At 36.4% G+C, this 25,244-nt stretch overlaps 1 protein-coding gene and 1 long non-coding RNA gene across 2 annotated transcripts in view; one reads left to right on the forward strand and one right to left on the reverse strand.

Annotated features, from left to right (window-relative positions):
* LOC134477293 (uncharacterized) overlaps positions 1 to 10,560 on the forward strand; it is a 49,787-nt gene extending 39,227 nt beyond the window's left edge. The window contains exon 3 of the long non-coding RNA XR_010049237.1: positions 3,349 to 10,560. This is a non-coding gene — a long non-coding RNA (uncharacterized LOC134477293). The remainder of the gene's footprint in view (positions 1 to 3,348) is intronic.
* The window catches only part of Alg14 (ALG14 UDP-N-acetylglucosaminyltransferase subunit), a 92,169-nt gene that overhangs the window by 40,102 nt on the left and 26,823 nt on the right, over positions 1 to 25,244 (reverse strand). The window contains exon 3 of the mRNA XM_063254619.1: positions 21,426 to 21,557. Coding sequence (XP_063110689.1) covers positions 21,426 to 21,557 — 132 coding nt within the window. The remainder of the gene's footprint in view (positions 1 to 21,425; positions 21,558 to 25,244) is intronic.

Here is a 25,244-nt window from a genome sequence, read left to right on the forward strand (position 1 = left end):
TTGGAAGGGGCTGGCTTCTGGTTCTCCCCTCAGTGGCCCATGTATGGTGCTGACTCACAGGGAAGGCTTGTTGGCTTCTTGTTCTTCTCCCCTGCAGTCCAAGAAAGGCGCTGACTCACAGGAAAAGGCTGGCATCTAGTTCTCCCCCAGCAGCCCCATGCATGTCATCTATCTTCCTCTTAACCTTCCGTTTTCCTTGGAATTCATTCTTTGATTTCAGGAACATCTAACACATCTGACATCTAGCAGGTTGGGAGTTTCATTTCTCCTATATCAAAATCACCTCTTTCCTAATCTTAGACTTGGATCATGTCTATTCAAATTACAAACTCTTCCATACACCAACATTATGTCTTATAATCATCTCCATCTTTCACAGTAACTAACTCAGGTCTTGGCTCAGAGCAGTTACTTAGTACAAAATGAAAACAAATTTGTACGTAATTTACTATTTTAAATTATGTTTAAATTCATGTTAGTCAGCTTTTGGTCACTGTGACTGAACACCTGATAAAAAGTCATCAAGGAAGAAAGATTTATTTTGACTCACGGTTTTAGAAAGATCTGTGGTCAGCTGTCTTGCTTCATTGCTTTTAGGCCTGTGGTAAGGCAGAAACATCATGGCAGAAGGGTATAGTAGATGAGAAAGAGGCAGGGGCAGGGGCAGGGGCAGAGGCAGAAGCAGAGACATACAGAGAGGAGGCCCAGGACAGGATTACAGTGCCTGAGGTCATGTTCCCACAATGCACTCCCTTCAACTAGCACCCTCCTAAATTCTCATCACTTCTCAATAATCCCATTAAAGTATAGATCAATGGTTAATCTATTAATAAAGTTTGAGCCCTCTCATTAAAATCATTTCCCAAAAGCCTAGCAGCTCTGAACACTGCTGCACAGGGGACCTTGCCCCCCAAATATGATCCTTAGCAGATCTATCCAGACCATAACTACAAATAATTACTTATTTGTAAACAATAAAAAGTATGACAGTTAAGCTTATCACTTGGATGCCTCCTAACAGATTAGGACAACATGCTTCCAGTTGTGTCTTGGTGGGTCACAAAGGTATGACCCCTGAGTTCTATATATGGTCCCTGGCCCCTTTTTTTCTGGCATTGTTACCCTGCGCAGTTCTCTGGCTGCTATGAACTAAGCAGCTTTGCTCCACACTACATCTTTCTGCCAAGATATTCCTGCACTGGAGCCAGCCTGCTTTGGATTGAATCCTCTGAAACTGAACCAAACTAAATCTCTCCTCCTTTAAATTATGGCTGTTGGGTATTTTGTTCAGCAATAGGGAACCTGTCTAATACAAAAGTTTTGCGAAATAATAACAAGCCAAGAATAAACAGCTTTAAAGGATAGCTTTAACAACTAGGTTTCATGATCCTAGAAGAATGACATTAAAAAGCAATTCTGTAGTGATAATTTTAGGCCATTTAAAAAAATTCAATTGAAAGTATTTTCTTGAAGAGTTACATAGACATTTTGGTGGAATGGAGGCAGAGGATAACCTGAGTTCTAAAATTTACCTATGCTTTATGATACTTTTAAATCTGAAGAGAGCTTTATGAGCCTTAAATTTGCCATGACATTGAGAAAAGGGGTTGCACAAATTACTACTCTTTGATAACAAAGAGGGAAGGGCACACCTGGTTAATGGGTAGGCAATTAACAAAGGTGATCCAGGAGACCAAAGTTGTCCATCAGGAGCCCTTTGAATTCCATTTACTTCTCAGTGGAATCCAGGATGTACCAGAAAGTATTAGCTGAAGAAGAAATATTAACTCAGTGAGAAGGGACATAGTGGTATACTTCTACAAGGAACTGGGTGCAGTCACTACTGACTTCTGTCATATGTGTTCTAGTTGCTTATGATTTTGTTATCAATCAGAAGCCTTTATGTACCCAGCACACTGCTAAGTTCCATAGGGGATAATAAAGTCAGACGATTTGCTTTTTGGTTCTAGGGTACTCATATCTAATTTTGGGAAAGGGAAAATTAATACAAGTTAAATGACTGGAAAACAATCAAATAATAAGCTGTAAATTCAAGACAAGTTTAGAGGAGAAAAAGATTGGGATGAAGTAATGTTTTAGAAGCCTCAAGCAAACTGAGAACTGAGTTGTGGGACTGGTTTAAATCTAAATGTCCCTTAAAAGTCATGAATTCAGAGGAGTGGCTTCATGAAGGTGATTCAATCACGAGGGCGTTGTACTCATCAGTGGATTGATCTATGAGAAGTTCATAATGAAATGTTCTATTAGGAGGTGGGGCCTGATGGAAGAGGTCTGCCCCTGGAGTGTATCTCTCACCCTAGCTCCTCCCTTTGTTCTCTGCTTCTTGACTGCTATGAGGTGAGAAGTTCCTGTTCTTTGCTCTTCTGCCATGATGTTTTTGCTCTGGAGGCAGATGACCATGGACTAAATCCCCCCAAACAGTGAGTCAAATGAAATATCTCCTCCTTTAAGTTATAGGTATCAGGTTTTGTGTCACAGAAACAAAAAAGTTAACACAGGACTAAGGTTGTTTATGAACAAGAACACACGGATGAGCCTCTTTTTTTTAATCAGTACTGGGGATCGAATTCATGACCACATGCTTGCAAGGCAGGCACTTATGCCGCTGAGATAAATCCCCAGCCCCTTTAAGATTAGCCTCTTTTTGAGGGGTAGGTTCAGAAGGATGTCTTTGACTGGTGGCCCAGGAAGACAGAGCTGGTATCCACTGGTAAATCCTCATGTACTACTCTTGAAAGAGCTGCAGTCTCTCATGAAAACAACACATGGCCAAATAAGAACAAAGAAGCAAATTGCTCTTGGTTGTTTTCATGCCTAAAAGGGCTCACTGTAGCATGAAAATCAACGTGAAAACAGTTAGACATACCATATCATCCAAGTTGGATACTGGACAGACATTTCTTGGCCTAAATTTTAAAATATTTATTCACTTCTTGTTAGTCTCTTAATTTCTAGATGAAAATATTTAACCTAATAAGTTGACACAGGGGCTGGGAGGGAGACACAGGAACTTACCATGGAGGCTCCTTAGTGACACATAGTTAAGTTTACATAAGACTATAAGGTAGATATTATTGTTATTGCTTTACAGATGAAGAAAAGAAAGTTATGGAGAATAAATATCTCAGCTAAACTAGTCCAAATCTTATAGGGCAAACTTAAACCCTGGTATTTATATGGCACAAGGTTACTTCCTCTGTTCTAATGTAGAAAGCATATATTTGATTATTCCTACAAAGGAAACTGACAAATGTCTCAGTTGTTGTGCGGTAAAGAGGAAAGCCTGGGGCTGGCAGTAATGAGAACTAGTCTATGCTTTGTTCTTAGTTCTCAAACAGGTTACCCACTCCTCTTCTCCTGATTCTATCATCTAAACTTAAGGAAGACAAGAAGGAAGGAAGCAGGTCCACTGGACCCAAGAAGAATCTGAAGTGTGAACTGAAGCCCATAGAGAGAGTAAAAACAAAAACTTCAACAAAGAAGGCGGCAGTAGCTGGTGGCACCTTCGCCTGGAGGGGAACTAACTGTAAGGAGCTGTTGGAACCTGGGGACACTCAGTCATGGTGATGGTGTCAGTTGGCAACCCCAGAGGCCTCTCCTGAGACACGTGGCAGTAGAGGGGAGCCCTGGATTGGAGGACTGCACTGGCTGGCAGTGAGAGTAGAGGACTCGGTCCTCCTCCCATGGGTGACAGTGATTAGCCAGGAGCCGTTTTGAAGCCAGATCCAATAAGCCTCAAACCTAGAACTCCTGCTGACTTCCTCCAGCAGCTCCGAGCTGTGTGGAGATCCCTGGAAACTGCTTGGACTGCAGCGAGCCCAATGAGTCTGGTCTAGGGGCAAGCCTGCTAAGGTCATCTACTATTCCGCCATAAAGCAATGGCTGGCTTGCTGGAATACAGTGGCATGATTCAGGACTCTGTCTCCACAGGCTGTTTACTAGTGAACTCAGAGAAAATCCTGAAGTGGACTCTGTGGTTTATTTTTTTTTGTTTTCTTTTCTTGTTTGTTCATTTTGTTTTATTATTCAGTTTGTTTTTTATTACTCTTTCTCTTTCATTATTTTTTTTTTATGAGCATGAGAGTGATTCCTATCCTCTTTGTGGATGTGGTTCTATTTTGTTCTATCTTTTATCTCTTCTATCTCTCTTTTCTTTCAATCTTCTGCACCATTTTCCCCAAGTTGGCAGAACCTATCTTGGTGCTCCAACTTACTTAGAACCTCTTTCTTTTTCTGCTATTCTATTTTCTCCTTAATCCATTTTAAATTAACCCTAAGAGCAAAACTGACACATTATGGACTTACATATTGCATAAAATTATCTGGTTTATTTTACATTTTGTTATATGATCACAAATCTATTTCATATGGTTAAAAGTTACAAATTAAGGATTAGCTCAGTTTGTTGTTCTACATGCTGTGTTTGACTCTATTAGTACCACTATAGCCAAAATTGACATAATTGTTCTAAACAGCTGTTGTCCCTGAAAATCCATGACTGAGATTAACTAAGGGCCACAGAAAATACAGTGGCACAGTACCAAAGAATCAGGGACTTGGCCAAACCAGCAATAACAACTCATCTCCAACAACAGACTTCTAACAGACTCAAAACCCAAAACCAGCTACATCTGGAAGATATTTCAGAGAAGGAATCATCACCTACGTGTCCTAAATGGCACAATAAAGCAACCCACCATAGGCAACTTACAAACATCATCCCAGGAGTTAAACTAAAAAGAAAAGAGATGAGAAGACACTTAAACAAGATGCAACCCCAGACATCCAGTTCACCAAAGGCAAACCCAGAGAGCAATGAGGTGGGACAATCCAAAAGCCCCCCATCAGGTCTCTCCAAAGTGGTAACAACAAAGCAATTGGCTCTGGAAAAAATGAAATCAGAAACAATCTCTCAGATAACTCCAGAGATTACAAAATACGCACTCTTATGGTTTATATATCAGATCTTATGCAAGTATGGACATGGCTGAATATAGTATTTGTGATTGGTTCATTGTCTAGTGCTCAGACTGGTGGTGTGAGTGCTAGACCCACCTAGGGGTGGAGCCAGGATACAATGTAACTGGTGGAAGAAGGCATGTTTTTCTCTTTTGCTCTTTGCAGCGCCCATACATGGTGGCCCCACCACGCCACCCTGCTGCTTGGAGCTGAGTATGGACTGAAACCTCCAACTATAAGAAATAAACCTTTCCTTCCTTCATATTGGGGGTCGGGTATTTTGTCACAATAATGAGAGAAAAGTAACCAAAACACATACCATGCTTAGCAATGTTAGAGCAGATACAGACAAAAAAAACAGATGAGCTTAAGCAAATTATGGAAGCACAGCATAGGAAACAAATGGAATCCATAAGCAGATTCAAGCAGATATCCAGGAGAATAAAAACTTCATTGAAAGTATTCAAAGAAGATTAGGCCAATGTGAGGCCAGGATCTCAGATATTGAAAACAGGCTTGCAGTTAGTAACCAGGAATAGAAAGATTTTTCAAAACTAGCAAGGTATCCTGAGAAATCAATCCAGCAGTTGCTAGATGAGACAAAGAATAACTTAAGATTAATTGTAGTCAATGAACAGCAGGCAATACCAAAAATGACATTAAAAACATATTCACAGACATCAAGACAGAGAACTTGCCTGGTAGAGAAAAAGAATTTGACAAATAAGGGAGGCATACCAAATTCCAATTAGCAATAATAAAAAAAAATCTACAACCAGGCATATCATTGTCAAGATTCCAGAAATTCAACACATGAACAGAATCTTAAAAGTTGTTATGGAAAAAAAACAAATCATCTATAAAGAAAAGCCCATCAGAATCACAGCTGACTTTTCAGCACAAACTCTCCAAGTCAAAGAGAGCTTGGAGTGAAGTACTCCATGTTCCAAAGGAAAACAGCTTGCAACCCAGATTGATATATCCCACAAAAATATCTTTCAAAGTTGATGGAGAAATAAGATACTTCCATGACAAAGAACAGATGAGGAAATTTATGACCACCAAACCAGCACTCCAGAATGTTCTGAAAGACATTCTAGAAAGAGTAATAAAGACTACAGCTCCGTGAACCCCAACAGAAGGAATCTACCATGAAAGGCAAAAAAATTAGAGGGAAGAAAAAAAGGTTGGGGGGGGGCAACAACAGGAAAATAACATGACAAGGATAAATCAATACATATTGGTTTTAACTATCATTTTTTTTTTTTTGCACCAGGGATCAAACTCACAACTGTGTGCTTACAAGGCAGGCACTTATACCACGGAGCTAAATCCCCAGCCCCTTAACCATCAATGTTAGTGGTCTCAATTTACCACTCAGAAGACACAGAATGGCAGAATGGATCAAGAGGCAAGATTCAACATTATGCTGCATACAAGAAATACATTTAATTCAGAAAGAAATTCATAGACCGAAAGTCAAAGGATGGAAAATAATACTCCATGCATCAGGAATCCAGAAAAAAGCATGGGCAGCAATTGTATTTGTAGACAAAGTGAATTTCAAGCCAAGACTGATTAATAGAGATAAATAAGGTCATTACATCTTTGTAAAGGGAACAATCCAAGAGGAAAGGAGAACAGTTATAAATGTATATGCAACAAATACCAGTGCACAACTAGCTATATAAAATAATTATTAATGGACATGAAAAATCAAGTAAACTCTAATACAATTGTATCGGGAGACTTCAATATTCCACTGTCACAAAAAGACAGATCAATTAGACAAAAATGAATAAAAAATTAGAACTAAATCAATCTTTTGAGCAAATGGACTTAGTAGATTACTGTCTAAAGAGTGTTCTGCCCCACAACATCAGAATACACATTCTTAGCTGCACATGGGACATTCTCCAAAACAGACCATATGCTGGCTCACAGAACATGCTTAAGTAAATGTGAAGGAATTGAAATTACCCCATGCATATTATCAGACCACAGTGCAAAGAAATTGGAAATCCATGCCAAAGGAAATATAAAAACTTCACAAACACATGGAAATTAAATAGCACCCCACTGATAGGTCACAGATGAAATTAAGAAATTAGAGCTTTTGGAATTGAATAATAATGACAATATAACATACTGGAACTTGTGGGACACAATGAAAGCAGTCTTAAGAGGGAAATTTATAGCAATAAATACCCATATTAGAAAAACAGACCAAGGGGGCTGGGGATTTAGCTCAGCGGCACAAGCGCCTGCCTTGCAAGCAGGCAGTTGTGAGTTCAATCCCTGGGTCCGATAAAAACGAAAAAGACAAAAAAAAAAAAAAAAAAAGAAAAACAGACCAAGCACAGATAAACAACTTAATGTTGAATCTTAAACTTCTAGAAAAAGAACAGCAAGTTAAACCAAAAGCTCATACAAGAGAGGATATTATAAAGATCAGAGTAGAAATTAACACACTGGAGACAAAAAAAAAAATACAAAGAATCAATGAATTGAAGAGTTGGTTCTTTGAAAAATTAAACAAAATTGACAAACACTTATCCAATCTTATCCAAAAAAGGAAAGAAAAGACTCAAACCCACATAATTAGGAATGAAAAATGCAAGATCACAACAGAGCCTGCAGAAATCCAGAAAATCATATATTCATACTTGGAAAACTTGTATTCTAACAAGATGGAAAATACTAAAGAAATGGACAGATTCCTAGGTACATATGAATTTCCAAAATGAATCAAGAGGATGTAAAAATCCTAAATAACCCAATATTAATAAATGAAATTGAAGATACAATTAAAAACCTATCAACAAAGAAAAGCTCAGGCCCTGATGGATTCACTGCTGAATTCTACAAGAAACACCACTATTTCTCAAACTCTTTAATGAAATTGAAAGGGAAGCAATACCCCCAAATTCATTCTTGGAAGCAAGCATTATTCTGATTCTAAAACCAGAGAAGGACCCAACTAAAAAAGAGAATTACAGGCCAACTAATGCAAAAATCCTCAATAAGATACTGGCAAACAAGACTGCAGAAAATCATAAAAAAGATTGTACATCATGATCTAGTATTCAACCCAGGGATGCTGGGATGACTCAAGATACATAAATCCATAAATGTAATACACCATATTAACAAAGCTAAGGACAAGAATCATATGATCATCACAATAGATGCAGAAAAAGCTCTTGACAAAGTCCAGTACCCATTTATGATAAAAACCCTAGAGAAAATTGGAATAGATGGCCTTTATCTCAATCTGATAAAGGCCATCTATGACAAACCAACAGCCAACGTCATATTAAATGAACAAAAATAGAAAGCTTTTACTTTAAAATCAGAAACAACACAAGAATGCCCATTGTCTCCACTCTAATTCAACATAGTCCTGGAAACTTCAGCTGGAGCAATTAGACAACAGAAAGAAATAAAAGGAATATAGAGATAGGAAAGGAAGAAGTTTTACCATTGTTATTTGCATTTGACGTGATAGTCTACTTAGAAGACCCAAAAACTCTACCAAAAGACTTCTAGATTTAATAAGCAAATTCAGTAATGTAGCTGGTTACAAAATCAATACTCAAAAATCAATAGCCTTCTTGTAAACTCATTGAGAGAGAAATCAGGGAAACAACACCTTTCATGATAGCATCCAAAAGAAAGAAAGAAAGAAAGACCTAGGAACCAATCTAACAAAGGCTGTAAAAGGCCTCTACATTGAAAACTACAGTTCTCTGAAAAAGGAGATTAAAGAGAATGTTAGAAAATGGAGAGATATACCATGCTGTTGGGTAGGAAGAACCAATAGTGAAAATGGCCATACTTCCAAAACTGTTATACAGATTCAATGAAATCCCAATCAAAATTCCAAAAGTATGTATCACAGAATTAGAAAAACAATCTTAAAATTCATCTGGAACCAGAAGCGATCTAGAATAGCAAAGGCAATTAGAGCAACAAAAACAAGATAAGGGGGGCCTCACAAACCCTGACTTGAAATTATACTATAAAGCTACTGTGATAAAAATAGTGTGGCACTGGCAAAAAAACAGACCCAAAGATCAATGGAATAGATTAGAAGATGCAGAAACAACTGCAGACACACAAAGCCACCTTATCTTTCACAAAGGTGCCAAACACATTCACTGGAAGAAAGATAACCTCTTTCTTTCAGTTATAAATGGTGCTGGAAAACTGGCTCTATACATGCCAAAGATTAAAGCTGGACCCATATCTTTCGCCATGTACTAAGCTAAAATCAGAATGGATCAAAGATCTTAATATTAAAACAGGAACATTAAATGTGCTGGAAGATAGAGCAGGTAAAACTATTAAAGATATTAGAGTAGGCAAAGACTTTATGAACAAAACCCACACTGCATAGGAACTATCACAAAGAATCAACAACCAGGATCTCATCCTACTGAAAAGCTTCTGTACAGCAAGAGAAACTACCAACAGAGTGAAGACACAACCTACAACATGGGAGAAAATGTTCACCAACTGTTCCTCAGACAAAGGATTACTATCGAAAAAATATAAAGAATTCAAAAAGATCAGTCTTCCCAGATTTAAACACCCAATCAAAAAATGAGCATCTGAGATGAGTACACACTTCTCAGATGAAGAAATACAAACAACAAATAAACACATGAAAAAATGTTAAATATCACTGGTCATTTGAGAGATGCAAATTAAGACAACACTGAGATTCCACCTCACCCCAGAAAGAATGGCTATTATCAAGAAATCAAGCAATAACAAATGCTGGAGGGGCTGTGGGGAAAAATGAACTTTTCTCCACTGTTAGTGGGAATGCAGACTGGTGCAATCACTGTGGAAATCAGTGTAGAGACTCCTCAAAAACTACCATTGGAGATTCCATTCAACCCTGCTATTCCTTCTGGGATCTTCCCAAAAGAATTTAAAAAATCATCTCACATTGTATTTTTATACAAAGGAATACTACCCAGCCATAAAGAATGATAAACTGGATACTTTTATAGGTAAATGGATGTATTTTGAAAACACAGTGAAATAAGACACACATGTAAACATTGTATTATTTCATCAAAACATCATATTGTTTCATTAAATCCTTAAAACAAAAAGTTGGACCACGTGATGAAATAAAGATTGGAGGAAGGGGAAAAATAACAAAACAACAAAACAAGGAGTTGGTATGCTAGGAGAGAATTAGGAGAAATGGTAAAAATTCAAATTAAGTTTATTTCCCATAAAAAAGGGAAAAAGAATTTATGTAACAGAGGCTGGTGAAGCTGGAAAGTAGAGGTAGAAAAATCAAACCTTAAGGCCTTTGAGAAGAGAACATAATAGAACAGGACATCGAGGAGGTGAACAAAAGTGCTTCAGCGTGAATCCAAAACACAAGGCAGAGGTTTGAATGAGAAGAGAAAGGATAACAACCAAAATGTAAAAAGTAATAGGGGAGAGGACGGCCACAGCACATGCACAGGACAGGGCCGAGGAAGGGTGACTGGCACACCAGTGCCTCTCAGGATGTTCATGTGTTATAGGTGCTCCTTAGAAAAACATGAAGAGGGCTGGAGCTCTAATTTTGTTTCTTTATCAAAGTTGTTTTAGATCATTCTGAGTCTTTTCTACTTTTACAGAAGTATAAGAATCAAAATGTTAATCTTTATGAAAAATGATGTTGGCAGTTTGAACAAAAAAAAAAAGAATAAAGAAAAATCCATGAAGAAAGGGGCTGGGGATTTACCTCCAGTGTAAATGCCTGCTTGGCAAGTGTGAAGTTGTGAGTTTGATCCCCAGTACTAAAAAAAAAAAAAAACAAGAATAAAACATGAAGAACCCTTAGCCCAACTCTGTGAGCTAGGGGACCATCATAGTCAAATACATGACTTAAAAATATTAGTATTAGGAATTACAGGAGTTTCAACAAACATGAATTATTTTGGCAGGGCTAGTTTGCAGTTCTGAATTGTAGACTCCACATCCCAGCAGAGCGAGTGCCTGTTTAAAAGGATCCAACATCTATACTCTTTCTATTGTAGCATCTTATTATTCGTATTTGATAGAGAAGAGAAACTAGGCTGAAAGGAACTCAGTACTTTCAAGTTACCACCGACAAAGCTGAGAGTAAAGCTTATACCTCTGGGATGCCATGGCTGTCCTCCTGCACCGCAACTGAGGTATAACCAATGTAAACCAGGGAAAGAAATAAATTTTTTTTTTTTTTTTTTTTTTTTTTTTTTTTTTTATCGGTACCGGGGATCGAACTCACGACTGCCTGCTTGCAAGGCAGGTGCTTATGCCGCCGAGCTAAATCCCCAGCCCCGGAAAGAAATAATTTAGAGTCACACAATAAAATAGAAGCAAATACTCAGGGTGACTCAAAATGAAAGCTATATAATGGAGATAAGGAATTCTTTTAAAATCTGGAAATGTGAGCAAATTCATTTGATTACCACATACAGAAAGGAAATTTACCTTCTTACTTCCCTCTTTCCCAAACTTCCTCCAACTCTCAACTCATCCTACCCATCCCAGTTGTGTTCTCCAATTGGATGGCCAATCAGGGAGTTTTGTTTTGTTTTTCTCCCCATGTGAATTTGCAAAGAACATGTCCCCTTGGAAAATAGAAATGGGAAAGAAAGTTGGCTTAGAAATGACAGCCTTGGTCCCCTAAGCTCTAGATGTTACCTCTGGCAACAAGATCTATCTACAGCACACTATATTGTGTAAGTAAACCTTTTGAAAAATAAAATCTAGAACTTTGAAGATAAGAACACTACTAATTTAAGCATGTGACACCTGTTTTTGGAGAAAGTAATTATTTAGCCCATAAAACCAAACCTGTTCTCACAAACTGTCAGCTGTAAACATATTTAAAGAACTGCTTATGTCAAAGATTTGTATAAGTAGCTTAAATGGGAACTCAGGAAAACCAAGAATGCAAAATGGTATTTTGCTAACAAATGGAATTTGCTGTCCGTCACAATTCTACAGATGATTCCACTGCAGGATTTCATTCTTCATGGCAGAATATGGAAATTTTGACACTGTAAACATATGAAACTTATAAATCTGGTATTCAGATTTCTTAAAAGGAATGATCAACCATAATATGTTCTTTTTGTTATTTGAAGGTTTTATCAACAGAAAACTTTTTACTGTTTTTAATAGTGTGTAGTAACTTCATGGCTCTTTAACTTGTTTCTAATATGATCTTTTCACTCCTCTAAGCAATAATGCTAAAAAAAATCATCTGTAAACCACAACAATGTTTGAAATGTGTAGTGTTTACTTATTCTTCTTGGTAAATCTATAGTATTCATGGTTTGCATACCCTTGATTATAAGATCTAGAAAAGTCACAATGGAAGATGAGAAACATCTTGGCTTACATTTTCTACGAAATGTTGTTCTGGTACAAATAGAATATTAAAATTCATCCTTATAGGTGGAAAAGTAAAAAGTGTTCTACAGCTGATTTAACTTCATTTTATACTAGAAAAATTCTTTACCAGTACATTTCACTATATGCATGTTAAAACAGATAAAGAACTATAGGAAAGCCAGGAAAAAGAGAAGCCAACAAATAGCAAACTACATGTAAAGAGCAAACACATCCTTAAAGGTACATGTTACCCAAAGCCTTGAGTGGAGGGAAAAAAATGAGAAATTATACAAAAGACTGCAGAGCAGATGCTTTTCATTTCTACAGGCTGTTAGGAAACACTGGGTTTTAATCATTTTTTGTAAATGGAGTAAAAAACTCTAAATGGTTCTACCACACTAAGACATTAATGTGAAGCATTAAAAATGGGCATTGAAAACCTATATAGCTAAACTTGTATTGGGAATTATTTATGCATTTAAGGTCATCTCAAAGGTTTCTGTTCTTCACTTTACCCTCTGTTCTTACCTCCTTGTTCATAAAGTAAGGTTTCTCCAAGTTCACTGCCTCTGACCCTGTTTTAGTAACTTCTTTGAAAATACTGTTGTTTCCATGACACTTCCCTATTCCTTATCTTCTCATAACTGAATTATCTTCTCATAACTGAATTTCTCTTCATTCCACTTTTGTTCTTGTTTTTACTGTAACTAAATGTTATCCTTAGACAAACACACTAGATTTCACCTTGAAAACAAGAGTTCCCATCAGATGCATAGCTAATATATACCTGATGGTTTGGAACAGTGACAACTCTAAGAGTGACACAAGCAAAGCCAATTGAGAAAGCAAAATGGTAAGCAAAGCCACATTGGCTTCTGCAGAGAAAAAATATGTTTCTCAAGTGAACTTACAAAAAAAATCATGTTCAAGCTTCTGAAAGTCCCTGAAAAGGAGAATAAAAACAACTCCAAGTAATGTCTAACTGATATAATATGATAGAGAGCCTAATTTTGAAACACATTTTGTTCTGAGCCCTATCAAAATATCAAACAAAAGCCATGATGTGACATTAATGCTTTGTCTGTGGATGGAAACAGCTATAGGTTGTTGCTCAGCCAATCTGTCAATGGCACAGGTGGTAATTTTACCATGCAGCTGGGAAAAGGAGTTTGTTACTCCCAAGAAACCAGGTATTTGGGAGGGTTTTTACATCAAATCACTTCTCACAGTGGCTTCTGACTATTACTAGACTTGGCAGATACACATACAATATACAACTGGTTGTTCTGCATCTTCATGAAGTTTGCTTATTTTTTTGATGCATATATAAGAGGAGACAAAAGACAAATATTGGTATTAATGTGTTATGAGAGTACTGGGGAAGAGAGGAAGAGGAACTGAAGAAAGCAAAACAAATGGCTTCCAAGTATGATTGCATTAATCTTGGAAAACGTGAGGCGGTAGATAGTGTGGTGTAATTGTTTCTCATTGGAGTTGTCTTGAAAAATCTTATTCTCACTAACTTTACTATTATAGATAAGCATCTTGTGATGGGTGACCTTTCCTTGTTAAGTTTCCTCTGGACACGTTACAAGGGTTTTTGATGACCAAAAAATATAATACCAGATGAAAGTCATTACATAAGTCAAATCAAATCAACAAAAGGAAAAACGAAGTTCCTTTATGAGTTCTGGCATATCAACAAATAGCTAATTGACTTTCAGTAATGTTTAAAACATATGTTAATTAGTAGAGAAATAAAAATTTTATATGCTATGCAAACAGTGATAATCCTGATACCATTTTGTTTGTGGCTTACCACAATAACATTTTATTTTTTAAGAACTGCTATATACTATTTATGGACAAAAAGCTACTACCCATGTCATCAACTTGCTACTGGTATGAAGTTAATTCAAAGCAAAATAATGGTCTTCTTTCAAAGTAAGAGTGTAGATGTAACAAATACATCTAAATTTGTCATGGTGAATTAAATCAACTTTAGCTTAAGGCAAAGAGCAGAATATTAGGCTGGAATGATTCATTTCTTTCTAATTTTTATACATTGAAAATCTGAAGTGCATTTTTAAACTTGATTAAATATTAAATTAGGTTTCACTTTTGCAGAGCTCTTTCCTTTAGCATTTCATTTAACAATAGCCAGGTTGGAGTGAAGCCAGTAATCAAACACTGCAGACTCTGGAAATTTTCTTGGTTTTCAGGCTTTTAATGGAGCCTGAAAAGAGTACCATTTTAGGGAATGGGTGTCTTTCTTTTTGTGATGACTCACATCATCCAGCACTCATTCATTTATTTTTAAGTCATTCCACAAATATGTGGGAGCACTTTTCTCGGAAAGGACCATAGGAAACGTGGAATTATGTGGCCTTTACACCCAGGAACTTCATAGACATCCATCCCACCTCACCCCACCCCTGGCCCAACATACATAAGCAGTCATTTTACTCTAGTTTAATGATCAGTAACCTCATAAATTAAACTTTCTTTCCCCTCTCCTTGAAATGAATTTCAAAAGTATATTTTCAGGGGAATATGAAATCAGCGTACTGACTCAAAGGCTCCTTTTAGGAGATTAAAAAAGAGATAATAATAAAGAAATCTTTGGGATTTAGGAAATAAAACAGTAAATTTGCTTGGCTTTTGTTGCAGATTAATGTATCTATTACATTAAGAGAAGAACATAAATTATGAAAGGCCAAGATAAAAGAGACTCTTTAGACAGGGTTTTAGAAAGTATTTATGCCCCTCAGCAATTAATAAAATTATTAGAAAAATCAATAAAAGTACCAAAAAATTCAACATCATTATCAACCAAAACAATTTAGTAGACAATTACAGAATATTTCATACAATAAGCACAGGTTTTTTTTTTTTTTGAGGTGGGACTTTGCTACGTAGTCCAGGCTGGTCTTGAACTCATCTTCGACTATAGCCTAGTCTGGCCTTGAATTTATGAATTTTGTTTTCTCTGTCCTGCCTCTCTTTTTTCTCATTAGTCTTTTGACAGTCTTTGAGATTTTCAGGTGAATGACACTCTTTTGCTTTCTCCTTCATTCTTTCTCTCCTGTCCTTTTCTCCAGTTTTCCTAAAGTTGGGTGATCATCCTTAGCCCTTCAGTTTTGATTCTACTCTATATCTCTTTAGCAGCTATCACTCTCTTTTGTCTCCTATCCCTCTTAAATTTTCCTTCCCCACAGGATAAAATCACCCTACCAAGGGGAAACCCACCTGCATACAAATTCTTGGTCTATGTTGGAGGTTGTTATATAACAATAGTTTTTTTTTTTTTGTACCAAGGATTGAACTCATGACCTCACACTTGCCAGACAGATGCTTATGCCACTGAGCTAAATCCTTGGCCCAACAGCAGATTTTGGCTCTATGAGATATCAAATTAGCTGTTACCACAGATAATCAGTTTCTATGCTGCGCTTGGTGACACTCATTAATAATTATACCACTTTAACCAAGATGCCATACTTGTTGTAATCAATCGTTCACCCTTATATGATAACACTGAGATAATCTGGGGTGATAAAGAACTGGGTTCTAAATCAAATAGACAGCAACACATCATCCCTAATAAAGTGGAAAGATAGGATACTGGGATAGATACAAAGACCAACAGCCTGCTACACCTAGAAGATGTCTTAGAAGAACAGATCTTTCCTAAGGAAACTTCAATACCAGTAATAAAGCCACCTAACAAAAGAAAAATATGGGCTGGGGATTTAGCTCAGTGGCATAAGCGCCTGCCTTGCAAGCAGGCAGTCGTGAGTTCGATCCCTGGTACTGAACTGAAAAAGACAAAAAAAAAAAAAAAGAAAAAGAAAAATACAAACAACAACACAGGAAACAAATTAAAATTGAAAAATAGAAAATGATATGACAGAAGCAAAACACAATCCTACACTTCTAGCCTATCAAAGACAAATCCAGGGTACACTGAGATAGAGGAAATCAGAAGCCATCCATCTGAATTTCTGGGAATGACAATAAGAGAAATAAAAATATATATATACATGAAACTACAGAGGCTATCAAAACAAAAATTCTCACAGGTTAAAAAAGAAGATGATGACTATAATGAAGGACTCTAAGTTTAGAGTAGACATATATATAAAAAACTGAAGGGTATAGAAAAACAATGGAAACCATAAATGCCCAACATATGACAGAAATGGAATCCATGAAACAGATTTAAGTAGATATCTAGGCAACTAAAAATTCCACTGAAAGTTTACAAAACCGTGTGAAAGAAAGTGAAGATAGAATATTAGACCTAGAAGTCAGGATTGTGGTTAGCAATCAAGAAAAGAAAGATCTCTTAAAAATAGCAAGGGACCATAAAAAATATTTCAACAACTGCAAGATGATGCAAAGAAGAACAATATAAGATGGACTGGAGTCAATGAAAATGCCGGAGTCAGCACAAATGGCATAAAAACCTGTTTAGAGAAGTAATAGCAAAAAGAGTTCCCAAGCATGGAAAAAGAATTTCACATACAGATAAATGAGGCATATGGTGCTGCAATTAGTCATGGCCAAAATGAATTTATACCAGGCCATATAATAAGATTCCAGAAATTCAGCCTAAGAACAGAATGTTAAAAGCTGTTAGAAAAAAGTGACAAAAATAAAGTAAAAATTTGGGGCACTGAGGATATGGCTCAGTGGCACAAGTACCTGCCTGGGAAGTGTGAGAGGTCATGAGTTCAATCCCCGGTGCAAAAAAAAAAAAAAAAAAAATTTACATGAAAAAATGATCAAACAGTGAAAGCACAAACCATTCTTTTTGATGAACTAACAGATAATTTGTATTTACAAAGATAAAATTTACACACAGTAAAATTTACCCTCTTTAGATTTGAGGGTAAGTTATTTGACAACTACTTACAGTCAAATAACAAGATACAAAACCAGTTCCATATGCCAAAATCCTCTTTCAAATCCATCTGCAGTCAGTTGTTTTCCCACCCACACTGCCTGGCTACCGCTGACTTATTTTTGATCCATTAACTTTTTAAAACTCAAGAGCAGTCCTAGCAGCAGTGACTTTTATTCACAGACACCTGGCAAAGTCCCATAAAAATAAAATTTCTTTAAAAAATTATGTGTGAAATATTAGAATTACTTAAAATGTATTTAATGACTTTTTCAGAGAAGAAATCATCAAGGTACGATCAAAATATATGGTAAAGGGCTGGGGATTTAGCTCAGCAACATAAGCACCTGCCTTGCAAGCCCGTGGTTGTGAGTTCAATCCCTGGATTTCTGGGGATGGGCGGATATATAGTAAATGTTTAAATTTTAAAAATTTATTACAGTAAAAGACACATTGTCATAAGCCCCCTACGAACACTCCCCCTCATTTGAATACATTTATTCCATCATTCTTACCACTTTCTGAAGCAGTTTTGGGAAGTCACCTTTCATTGTTTATAAGATATGATCAAAAATATGGTGAATGTTGCGATCAAGTGCCATTGACTGGGAAGGCAAGCCCATAAAAACATGTGTCCTCATCCACCTTACTCACTGTGTGACTTGATGGCTCTTCCCCAACATAAAAATGACAATGAAAGGTAACTGTCTTGCATGCATTCAGAACAATGAGGCAGCTACAACAGCATAATTAAAGACATTCTAGAAAAGACATATGAAAGAAGATTTCTAAAATTGCTTTAGAAAGTGGCAAGAAGAACAGGATAAATATTTTTGAAAGAAAGAAGAGTATTTTAATGGAGATTAATGGCAATGTGTCTTTCATTCTAATTTTTTAAAAAATAAATATCCCTATTTTTCAATCATATCCCAATTGTTAAGGAGTAAATCAAGTTATCTAAATTGGGATTTGTAACTTTTCTCTAAGAAAGGGTTTTCATCTAATTGCTTGGACAAAACCAGTATAACTTTTAATATATATACTCAAGGAATAAATTTATCACTTTTTCCTCAAAAATAATAGATTATACATTTATATGCATATATATGAATACATTTTTATTTATACAATCATGTAGAGGTTGTGTGTATAAAGGTACTCAAAAAGTAACTTATTAATTGATTCTTTTTTTTTCCACATTGGTAAAAACCTTGTAATTTAGAGCTCTGATTTGTAGGGGAAGCTGATCTCCCCCAGGCATCCTGGGCATCTGCTCAACTGATGCCCAGAACAGCCCCTCCTCCACTCCTGGACTGCCACCCCCTATCAATTGATTCTTAGCTATTCTGAATGAATGAACACATCTTCCAAGGTATGAACTAGAGACAGTGGCATAAACTCAGCAGTTAAGGTACTGAACTTAGGAATCAGAAAGATCTAGGTTCTGTTCCTAGTTTGTAACTATAGGTTCAGAATCTAAGCAAGTCATTTCATGTCTTAGAATCTCAGTTCTTCCACCCATTAAATGTGAATAACAGTACTATATATTTCATGTAGCATTAATACAAAGTGCTTATTATCAGGTCTAGCACATATTAGTTCTCAGTAAATGTACCAGATGGGATTTCTAGTTCAAAATCATTAAAATATTCTAGTATTCAGAATTTATTTTGGAAAAATAGGAAAGTGTGTTTATATATTTTATGCATGATGAAGTGGAAAAAGATATAGTTGAATGATCAACAACTTTATTAACTCAGATGTATACAGCTAAAGCGATGAAAAAGCACTTGACTGTTCAAAAAACTGGCAATTTAAATTCTCGTGACGCCATTCTAAAAGCAGGGTTTTCTTTTATATTTTTAAAGAAATAAAGAAGAAATGGTGCTTTGTGATAAAAAGCATGGTTGATTTTTAGTCTGTTTAGGCTGCTGTAATAAAATACCATCAACTGGATGCTTATAAACAACAAAGAGTCATTTCTCAGTTCTGCAGCTTTACAAATTTAGGATAAAGGCAACAGTGATTAATTTTCTTTTAAGGATTTGCTTCCTCAAAGACAGTCTTCTCTGAACTGTAACCCTCCATGGTAGAAAGTATGAAGGAACTTCCTGCGGGTGTCTTTTATGAAACCAATTTCATTCATCAGGCCTCTACACCACACCTAATCTTGTCCCAAAGGCCCTACCTCCTATGCTATTTTCTTGAGAGCTGGGTTTTTACGTATGAGTTTTGTGGAGACATTCACATTCAACCCATGGATGAGAACAGAGATATCTGCTTGTTGTAGTTTTTTCAGTATAGAAAGGCCTCCTAACCATCAACTTTCTTCTCTGAAAAGCAGAATATCACTAACTGGGAGCTAAAGTGCGAAGATATCCATGTGAAAATGTTCAGATTTGATATAACTTTTAAAAAATATTAAGTCGTTTTAAAATGGGAATAATTAATTTACATTTATCTCCCTTTTATTTTACAGAAACAAAACTCTTTCTCTTCTGTTTTACCAGCAAATGGTGCTCATAAAATTTTAGACTCAGTTAGAAGGAAACTGAGAAAATATGTAGCCCAACTCTTTTATTTTAAGGTAAAGAATGAGGCCCAGAAAGGAACTGAATAAAATAAAAGCCAAAGTGCAGGCTGGAGCTGCAACCCAATGGTACAACACTTGCTTAGTATATGTGTGTGAGCTTCCTGATTCATCCCCAACATCAGAAAAAAAACAAAACAAAACACCCAAAACTTAGACCAGACAGAGCTCGTATATACCTGCAACAGCAGGCATCAGACCATGTCCTTTTGAGCTTCAATAGCTAGAGTCTCATGTCACTAAACTCAAACTAGCTGCTGCCAGTAAGAATCACCACACCTCTCAAGTGATAGTAAATATAAACCTAAAATTTCCATTTTCACTTTTAAAATTGTTTTTCCTTTTCCATTCATTATGTGAATTTTAGAAGTGAACCAATTAAACCCTTCAAGCTACTAATAATCAATAAGGGAAATATCTGGATTCCATACATTAAAAAATGTTGGTTAGAGATTATGAGATAAATTTTGCATACTAATCTATGGTGATAAAAATCAGAACAATGACCACTTGAGGGAAGGGCTTGACTGGGAAAGCAGGGGGACATTCTGGGATGACAGAAATGCTCTGAATCTTGCTAGGGATGTTGTCAAACTACACACTTAAAATGTGTGCATTTTATTGTATGCACATGATATTTTTAAAAAACAAACTCATGTAAAAAATTACTCAGGTAGGGGCTGGGGATTTAGCTCAGCGGCATAAGCGCCTGCCTTGCAAGCAGGCAGTCGTGAGTTCGATCCCTGGTACTGATAAAAAGGAAAAGACAAAAAAAAAAAAAAATTACTCATGTAGAAATTCATTCAAAAGAGTGACTTGGTTGATGGGAGGCAAGGACCAAACCAATGAAGATCTTTTAAAAACATTGTGGTTAAATGCATTTCTGTTCAACTACTATATTCATAAGATTGAAAAGCTTCCTTTCAGGTTAGTGGATTCCACCTTCAGTAGGAATGAGTGATAACATATCCATTGATTTGCATTGTCCAGTAAGAACATTTGAAATTTAATAGAACATTATTTTAAAGACAACAAGATAACTTAAAACTTTTACTGATAAGGAAAGTAAGGTTGAATACAATGTACACTACGTTTCATCTTTCTATTTTCTGTACTGGTTTACCAGAAATACCAGAGTGTATATATAGACATTTTGCCTACTCTATACTATATTTGGCAATAGTCTTCACAAAAACAAAAAAGACAATTTAAAAGACTAAAGAATTAACTATTTTCTGGTTGATGAGCATAAGATGTTGGCTGGGGACCAGGTGTACAGGCACAAAACTGGCTGACACTTCTATTAATGTTTATCATAAGACAAAGCAGAAGAAAAGGGTGAATTTAGAGCTCAAGTTATGGAAAGACAAGGCAAAAAATATTTCCTTTAGCAAAGTACATAAAAAAGATTAATTTTAACTTAGTTTAGTAAAAGGTCTAGTATACTACCTGCACACTGATAAATGTTAGCTATTTAAAAAAACAATAAAGTCTATTACTGTACAAGTGAACGATGCACAGAGTTACTGTCCCTGTCTTTTGCAATGGTCTTACCAGATCTGGCTTTACTCGGTGAATGAGGGGAAAGGAAAGCCACATAGAGTGCAAGGTGGTGAGCACTGTGGAGAGCCAGGACTGCTGAACCTCACGGCTTCTTGGAATTCGGTGAATGTAGTATTTGCTATTCTAGACAAAACAGCAGAAATCCAAATCAACTGGGTCACTGATGTCAAAGTTAAATACAGTTAACATTTATAGAAAGAGAAAATGCTTTCTTTTTAAAAAAATTTCATTTCAACCCTTTTGAAATTAGACATAATCTATTTTCATGCTTTATCTAACATTTACATCATTGAGTTATGACAAGAAAGTCCCCAAATATCATTCAAAAACATACTAAAGCAGGTTGTGATAATAAGTTTCTATAAAATATGTTACAGGCAAAGTGGTTAACACGTTGATATACAAACCAATACAAAGGTAACATCATACCAAGATGTGCAAAGATGGACATTTTCAAACAAAAGACATACAAATAGCTAACAAATACAAAAAGATGGTTAACAATGAAGCACAGAAGAAAATAGTTATTTTTTCATCTACCTGATTAATAATGATTGTAGCTACTAAGTATTGTTAAAGGTGTGGGAAAGTTGATATTTATATTCCCTGATCAAATACATCAGTATAACTTTTTGGAAGGGTAACTTGGAAGTACCTGTTAGAATTTTAAATGTGTCTATCCTTTAATCCAGCAGTTCTGTTTTTACAAAAATATCCTGAAGGTTTACCCACTGTATCACTGTACATATTTATAGAAATTGGAAGCAGATTAAATATTCTTCAACAACTTCATATAATAAAACACATGGGGATATATTAACATGACATACATCTGTATGAATTGATATAGAAGATATCATATTAAATGAAAACTCCAAGTTGTAGGACCATATGTTTAATATGATCCAGTATCTTTTAGCAAAAAACTCATGCATATTTTTCATATACATATACATACATACATTAGTATTTGCATGGAGAAAATTTGGAACAAAAATGTCATAAATTTTAAATAAGATGGAAGATATATTTTCATTTGGCATCCATATTTGAAATTCATGAGAACACATTATAATTTCAATTATCACAGGAACATTTTCCCTAAATCAGAGTTTCAGGTGTACTAATCATCTATTGCTATCCCAAAATTTTGCAGCTTAAAATGACAAATAGCTTTTGTTCCTCACAACTGCTGTGGATCAACAGTCCAGGAGTGGCTTGGCTGGATTGGAATGTCTGATGAATTGACACTCAGTTGTTGGCCAGGGCTACAAACAACTCAAGACATGACTAAAGCTGACAGTTTACTTCCAACATTGCTTGCCCACATATCTGGTAGTTGGCTAGTACTTTGCCACAGGGAACTTTCTACAGAGCTCTTGGAATGATCTCATTAACAGCTGAGGAGGTGGAGCCTGTTTTCATCAGGTACATGAACTGGAAATGTCTGTCTCTCTCCTTGGCACCTCCCTTCTTCTCTCTGCCTCTTGGCTGCAATGGGATGAACTGCCCTCCATGGAGGCTTTTCCACCATGCTATGTCTTGGGGTCAACTAACCAGAGTGAAACTATGAGCCAAAACTAACGTCTTCTCCTTTAAGCTGTAATTATTGGATATTTTTTCCCCACCAATGGGAAAATGACTAAGATATTTACCAGTCATTTATCTTAATGGATCCAAAGGCTTAACTTAACAATGGGTAGTTTTCAAACTACAGAACATACAGAGGAAGTAACCAATCAGAGTTAAGTATTTTTGAGGTTTGTGCATGCTTAATTTTTGGAGATTATTAATTTAAAAATGAGTAGTAGGACAAGAAGTACTACACAGCCAAAAATCTGTTCTTAAAAATCTTTGCAGTCAGAATGTATGATTAGGAAAGATGATGCATATAACATACCTATAATACATAATATTCTCCTTTGATGTCTGAGAAAAGAATCATATTAATATTTTTGCATTTTATTCTCCAACTGTTATGAAATTTTATTTTTTCATAGAAGATTACTTTTTCATATTTTATTAACATCTTCTTTTATTACATTAAATAAAAATATTTGAAGTGAAGAAATGTGAATATTCATACCAAGAAGGGTAAAATCAAGGTTTTACTGTTAAATAAGCTTGTGGAAAAACTTATATATTTTTCCAGTTTTTAGGACTTCAGATAAAGAACTGAGGACCTTTATTATAAAATATATTTGAATTCAATACGATGTCACTGTGATTATCATGAAAAAAATAATGCAGTAGGATGTTATAAAAGCTTTTGGATGTTATTTCCAACATACTTTGTGGCCCAAACTCAAAAAATCTGAAATAGTTTGTTTTTTTTAAAAAAAAGCATGGGACAAACTCAGCAGCCAAGGGAAGGCTCAGAGGCCCTCCCCCATACCCAGAAGAACTGAGTAGTCCAGGGGATCCTTGGTCACCCTACCCTTGCACCCGGGGAACACCCAAGGGGAGGCTCAGAGGTCTGCCCCCCCTCCCACCGCAAGCCCAGAAGAACTCAGTAGTCCAGGGGATCCTTGGCTGTCCCTCCCCTGCACCTGGATGACCTCAGCAGCTGAGGGGAGCCTAGGCCAGCCTCACAGGCATCCAAAAGATTTCTAGAGCTAACCTGCCCGTCCCCCACACTCAGAGGACCTCAGCAGCCTACCAGACTGTAAGTGATCCCTTTCACCACTTGCAGCACCCTGGTGGGCTGGTGGGAACCTCAGAAATCTTGCCCCACACAAAGAGGACCTTGGTGGGCCAGCAAGAGCACAGGAAGTTCCCCCAAGCAAAAGACCTCTGTGGGTCAACAGGAGCCTCAGCAGACCCTCCCCCACCCAGAGGACCTTGGTGAGCTGGCAAGAGTGTGGGTGAGCCCTTCTTCCATACAAAGAACCCTAGATGGGCTAGAGATAATGCTGGCAAGACCTCCCTCCACCTGGAGAAACCCAATTGGGCCTGTGAGACCCTAAGTGACATAGGAGGGTCCTGGATGGGACACACAGTACAGACAGATAGGTCTGGCAGCCTGGAACAGCCTGAAGCCACAGTAACAGATTCTGATGGATTCACACCTGAATTCTACAAAAAAATTTAGAGAAAATTTAACACCAATACTCCTCAAACTCTTTAATGAACTTGAAAGGGAACCAATTCTCCCTAACATATTCCTGTAAGCCAGTATTACTCTTTACCTTAACCAGAGAAGGACTCAACCAAAAAAAAGAGAACTCAAGTCAAATCTCCTTAGTGAACATACATGCAAAAATCCTCAACAAAATATGAGCAAACAGAATGCAGCAAATTATCAAGAAGATTATGTACTATGACCAAGTGGGATTCATCCCAGGAATGCAAGAGTGGTTCAACATGTGCAAATCAGTAAACATAATACACCATATCAACAGTGCCAAGAACAAAAATCACATAATCATCTCAAAAGAAGCAGCAAATGCTTTTCATAAAATCTAACACTCATTCATGATTTAAAAATCCCTAGAGAAAATCAGAATAGAAAGTCTCTATGTCAATCTGATAAAAGCCCTCTATGACAAAACAACAGCCAATATCATACTAAATGGACAGAAACTGAAAGCTTTCACTCCAAAATCAAGACCAAGGAAAGAATGTCCAGTATCACCACTCCTATTCAATGTAGTTCTTAAATATTAGCCAGAACAATTAGACAACAAAGAGAAATAAAAGGACAAAGGATAGGAAAAGAAGAAGTTAAACTATCACTATTTGCAGATGACATTAATACTATATAGAAGACACCAAAAATTCCACTAAAAGACTATTAGAGTTAATTAGCAA

This window comes from Cavia porcellus, unplaced genomic scaffold (assembly GCF_034190915.1).
Source record: "Cavia porcellus strain 051 isolate PalLab524CR breed Dunkin Hartley unplaced genomic scaffold, mCavPor4.1 scaffold_1, whole genome shotgun sequence".
In the NCBI taxonomy this organism is placed as follows: Eukaryota; Metazoa; Chordata; class Mammalia; order Rodentia; family Caviidae; genus Cavia; species Cavia porcellus.